Source organism: Anolis carolinensis, chromosome 6 (genome assembly GCF_035594765.1).
Source record: "Anolis carolinensis isolate JA03-04 chromosome 6, rAnoCar3.1.pri, whole genome shotgun sequence".
Lineage (NCBI taxonomy): Eukaryota > Metazoa > Chordata > Lepidosauria > Squamata > Dactyloidae > Anolis > Anolis carolinensis.
In genome coordinates, this window is record NC_085846.1 from 11,501,916 (window position 1) to 11,507,971 (window position 6,056).

Here is a 6,056-nt window from a genome sequence, read left to right on the forward strand (position 1 = left end):
GAAGCTGACGAATTGACTCCGCAAGGATTTCCTTGCGGGTAAACACCTATATAGGATCTTGTTTTCCCGCCAAGGAACACTTTCCCTGGGGAACAAGAAACGAAACCCATACTGTGTCCAGATGCATGACTCCTTAAGATTTCCCAAGGGAAACAGGCTTAATCAGCTAATTGTCTGGCAGCAATCCTGGCACTTCTGCGATTCGCCTCCCTAGCGCCTCTATCTCGATTATAATTATCCCGGCGAGAAAATGGGGGAGATTTCTGCTCAAGGCTTGTTTGGCTGACTTCTTGTGGGCAAACATCTTGCAGGTGCAGGGGCTCCAATTCTGGCTGAAACGGTGGGAAACCCAAGTTTTCCTCCTCATCCGCCACAATAGTACTAGGAACGGGACCACATGGCCCATGAGTCATCACACTGCCTAACACATATGAAATCATCAACAAACAGGATTTTATATTCATAATCATTCAATTTCTCTCCCTAAATACATTTAGAAGGCCATGATAAGGGTCAGACACCGGTTGCATTATGGTTTCCATATTTCTAAACATTTGGTTTATTCTGATAGGAAATGGCGTCTAACTGCATCTGATCCACCTTAATTCCCCTACCATTGCAGTTGGAATGATAACCCTTCCCCATAAGAGAATAGATTCACATCCTTATAGATGTGAATGGGAATGCTCTGATAGTAGATTTGTTTCTTGATTTTTGGATTATTCGCTTTAACATGGATGACAATATTTCTAAAATGCGTTGGGTATACACATCAAAACTGCATACATTCAAAATAGAACAGCAGCCCCACCAAAATGGAGGCAAACATCAGATGTTTTTTCCCTGTAGACAATTGGTTGTAAACAGCCATGTGTGTCATGAATGGGAAATAATCATACAGACAGAGAAAACTGTGGAATCTTCATTTGGTTGGCAATGAACTGGTAGAAAAAGGAGACCATATACGATCATTTCAACCCGTCATAGAAGTTTCCAAACTATTTCCAAATTATAACTCAGACAAAATGTACGAGATCAGTACAATCTGAATAACTGTTTCAAGGTTATTTCCATCCAGGTAAGACTGCACCTGTTATAAATTTTAAAAAGCTGAGTCTAAGGCCACCATTGGCTCATAGAATTATATAGTTGGAAGAGGACATGTGGGTCATCCAGTCCAACAATTTTCCAAGATTCATGTATGGAACCAAAAGACTTCTTTGGCTTGTATATCTCTTTTGGGATTGTTTAGCTGCTAAGTTAGGTAATGTTGCATTTTGTTGTTGTTGCCATCACTATTGTGTGACTTTAAATTATTTACAACTATGGTGTGTGACTTGCCCAGGGTCACTAAGGACCTCATCAGACGGGGTTTGGGAAGCTTCCTAGGGCGCTTTCCCACCAGTCCAGTGACAGATGGGCATGTTCCCCACCCCTCGACATCACTGGACTTCTGGCAGAGCCTCGCTCACAACTGGAGTGGAAGCGTAATACAACTCTTTGCCCCCAACACAGGAGATGCAAGATTTGTATCTTCCCTACACTCTTTCCAGAAACAGCTGAAGACCATTTTTGCTTCAATGGGCTTTGCAGGACTGATTGTTTAGTTGGGACAAGCCTTGTACAAATTGTCATTTCTGTGTCTTATTTTTCGTATGTTTTTTAATGGTTTAGATTTTTAATCCCTGTTGGAAGCCACTTTGACTCCCAAACTTGGAAAAGGAAGAGAAAGTAATAATAGGACAGTGGTTTGTGTGAAATGTGTGGTAATATGCGATAAATGAGGGGCATGGCATGCATTTCTAAAGCACATGAAAAAATATTCAACTATAAGACTGATCAATGGTAAGCGTGTTGTAAGCTTCACCTTTACGAGTTCATCTCTATAGATTGAGAAACAGGAGTTGAAGGAACTGGGACCATTTCTGGGAACTCAGAATGTAATGGTAAAATAGATTGACCAATTTAAATAGCTTCATTTCAGGTGTTTGGAATTTCCCGTAGGATCCCAGAACAATTTGTTCATTACATAATAAGGTGACACCTTTCTTGGCTTTCTATATATAAAGCAACCATGGCTAGTGACTGCTCAGAGAGATCCACAGACATTTGGATCAACCTTTGGGAGACAACCCCAACATTATACCAGGTAAGAACAATATGTTGTTATGCTTTTGTTATGCGAATCTCCAGCATTCAAGTCAAGATACACAGGTTCATCGTTCCTGTTGTTGGACAATATCTTCCACCATCCTTGTCTGTAGTTATGGTTGATTTTGCCTGATAGGGATCGGCAACTTCTAGAGGCCTAAGGGTTTATCACTTTCTAGTATGTATGAATGTACTTTCTTGCAACCTAACAACTGTATACAATATTTCACTGCTTCATGCAAAACTGGAAATATTCTATACCAGTACTCAGACATGTAGCCGGGGGGTGAGGGGGTGGGGGTGGCTTGAGGTGCTTCAGCCCCCCCCCCCCCCCGAAATTCTCAGGGTGGTTCACGAGAAGGCCTTACATTTATTATTTAAACTGTTATGTTTATTCATAACATGATCTGATCACCATGATCAATATATCCCATATGCATGGGGGTATTGGGATAACAATACAAAAGGTTTGCTAGGATAGACCCTCTCCCGCTCAGACTCAGCCCCTCCCCCGAACCAAAATCCCAGCCCCTCCTGAAACAAAATCCTGGCTACGGGCCTGCCAGTACTGGAATACAGACTTTAATAATCTTTCCCATAGCTTTCCAGACATTTCAGATTGGTGACTTACTTCTTAGATATGCATCATTTCGCCACACAGTAATTGCCTTTGAAACACCACCCTGATCACTGAGTCACCATCGACCTACTGATTCAGAATAATGGATAAATAAATAAGGGTGCATGTACACTGCAGAATGAGTGCCATTTGACTGCCATGGCTCAGTGCTATGAAATCTTTGGTAATTCTGCAGAGTAGATGTGTCCTAATTTTTTGCCTATGCAATGCTCAGAAACCCAATGTTTTGAGTGGTCCACATGAGTAGGATCCAGACATAGAAAAACCTAACTATGTATGACTTGAATGACTCAGCATGGATTGTGATTAGCTTGGAATTTCTCCCCCTTCATATCTGAATCAAATTATTCATTCTGACTCCTCTATAATAAACATATATCCCGTTGAAGCATAACACTCTCTTTTGTCCCTGTTAGTCTTCCTTCTGTTCTTTGGTTTCTTCTTCACTCACTACTTGCTAAGGAGGCCTTTAAGCATTTTCTCAAGGATGTCCCAAAAATCAAATAGGCCCCCCGAAAGTGGGAAGTAAGATGGAATTTGACCTCTGTTTAGGTTCATAACTATCAATGCAGTTCTTGCAGTGTCTCTGGAAAATGGTCAGGTTAGATTTCTAATCAAGGACCTTACTTACTTACTTACTTATGCAAGATCTTGTAAAATGCCTACATGATCTTGTCAGATTGTTTTGACATTATCCTGCTACTCCCATTCATAAAGTAGTTCTCTTTGCCTGGAAACCAATGTATAATTATCAAGAGTTTTCTAATTAGGTGCATTTTTGTCCTTAACCATGAACTATACAAAAAGATATCTGAATGCAGCTTCATTTAGAACTGAGTAAAGATATGGAAGTCGAAGTCATCCTGGAGGACCTAGAGATTCCTACAGATCACATTCCTAGAGATACAATCCATGAATAATCAAATTTGAAAGATGAAAACTGTAAATGTGAAGTATAATAAATACTTTAATTCCTTCAGAAATCTTTTTAGTAAGAGAATGAGTTCACTGTCCTTGTTACATTCAGAGATGTCCAAATACTGACATAATGTTTCAGATAATACAAATGGAGGCTATGGCTGGATTCCAGTATTGCAATTATGGATTTGTAACTGAGGATTATGCACCAGTGTCTATATTCAGTAGTTACATTGGAAATGTATGTAATTCAGTCCCAATCCATTTTAAGAGACAAGGACCTGTGACTGGGATCCTGCTTATGACTGAAAGGCCCACTCACTGGTGGGAGGGGAGTGGACACATCTCCTCCTTGCAACCCGGTCAGAAGCTGGACCGGCTTCCTTCAACCTGATCCAGCAGCTGGCTTTTAAGGCGAACTGAGGCGATAGGCCAGGAGATCGTACTTAGTTATACATACTTAACAAGTAACTGATCTGGGCCAAGATTTCAGGTGTTTTATAGTGGTGTCAACATTGAAGGGCTTTGTTATACGTATGGAATTGGAAAGATAAAAAGAACAATGCATTTCATCTCCCAATTTTTCCAAGACAAATAGCAAATTATGACAAGCTGTTTCCACATCTTCTCTGCTTTCCTCCTCCCAGGTTCCACTTTTTCCAGACAGGCTTGACCATGTATTTCAAGGGAGCGGGCCCTGTTCTCTTTGCACTCCTGGCCATTGCCTTCATTGTTGAGACCTATGCCGCCGACTATAAGACGTTCCTAGAGCACCACTACGACGGCCCCAAGAGCAACGTGGGGAAGAATTACTGTGATACCATGATGCAAAGACGTGGGATGACCAAACCCAACTGCAAGCCGGTGAACTCCTTCGTCCATACCACCAAGAATAATCTCAAAGGTGTATGTGGCAAGGGGGGGAAGGCTATCGCCAACGGGTTGCGGCGTAGCATCAAGCAGTTCTCTGTCACTACCTGCAAGCACCAAGGTGGCTCAACCCGCCCGCCTTGTAAATACAGAGAGAACAAGTCCAACAGATTCATTGATGTCCGTTGTGCAGGGAATCTGCCTGTTCACTATGATCAAGGCCATATCTAACCATGTGAAGCTGTCGATGTTAAGCTTCACATGCCTCATGCAAGAATGATTGAGCCATTTCCTACAAATTCATAGAAAAATGATCTTTGCTTTGTTAATCCAAGAGATTATTTTAACTAATGTTGATTTACTGTATCCTTTTTTCCTGCTTCTCTATCTCTGTGCCATCTTTGCTTCCATTTCATTTTTCCATACTGAAACTAAAAACGCATACGAAAACAAAGCCACCATCCTGTGTTTCCTTGTACTAAGCCATCCCTGTTGTCCTGTTGATTGCTGCTGAATAAATGAACTAGGAAAGGCCTTTCAATTGTATGATGTTTTATTTAAACACACTCTTATCCATGGATACAGGGGGCCAACTATACACATACACACACACACACACACAAAATGATTGGTGCTCTTTAGTTTTTACCCAGTTTGGGTCCCCAGATGTTATTGAACGACAACTCTCACCATTTCTGATTATTCATCATGGGGACTGGGAATAATATGAATTGCAACCCAACAGCACTTGTGGGTTTGAGGTTGAGGAAAGGTTAAATGACATTTTAAAATCAGACTGCATATTCACAAGCCTTGTATCAGAATTCACACCTCCAACTTCCCAACTAAACAGAACAAATTGTAACCTTCTATACATTACTATATCCCAACTCCCATCAGTTGCAGGCATGATGTCGAATGATAAGGAATACAGGATTTATAATCTATCATCTGAAGGACCACATAAAATGACACGGGCCAGATTCAGCCCATGGGCTTTTAGTTTGACACATATGCTCTAGCATAACCCATTACATAAGGTTATGACACTATAAGGTAAAGGTAAAGGTTTTCCCCTGACGTTAAGTCCAGTCATGTCTGATTCTGGGGGTTGGTGCTCATCTTCATTTATAAGCCGAAGAGCCGGTGGCGTTGTCTGTAGATGCCTCCAAAGTCATGTGGCTGGCATGACTGCATGGAGCGCTGTTACCTTCCCACAGAAGCAGTACCTATTGATCTACTCACATGTTTTTGTACTGCTAGGTTGGCAGAAGCTGGGGCTAATAGCGGGAGCTCACTCTGCCTGGATTCAAACTGCCAACCTTTCCATCAGCAAGTTCAGCAGCTCAGCGGCTTAATCCACTGCGCCACCAGGGGCTCCATATGACACTATATATAATTACAAAAATCTTAGATCTGGTACTTCCTCTGTTTCCGTCAAAATCCAAAGTAAGGTACGTCTTGGTCCATTTAGCTG

At 41.5% G+C, this 6,056-nt stretch overlaps 1 protein-coding gene across 1 annotated transcript; it reads left to right on the forward strand.

Moving 5' to 3' along the window:
* The first annotated feature begins 1,758 nt into the window (after positions 1-1,758).
* On the forward strand, positions 1,759-5,114 carry LOC100555085 (ribonuclease). Its single transcript, XM_016995405.2, has 2 exons — positions 1,759-2,149; positions 4,357-5,114. The coding sequence occupies exon 2, from the start codon at positions 4,385-4,387 to the stop codon at positions 4,808-4,810; it is 426 nt and encodes a 141-aa protein (XP_016850894.1). The 5' UTR covers positions 1,759-2,149; positions 4,357-4,384; the 3' UTR covers positions 4,811-5,114.
* Positions 5,115-6,056: the final 942 nt, after the last annotated feature.

Coding starts and splice junctions, on each gene's coding strand:
- LOC100555085 (XM_016995405.2), top strand. CDS start 4,385: ATGTATTTCAAGGGAGCGGGCCCTGTTCTCTTTGCACTCCTGGCCATT.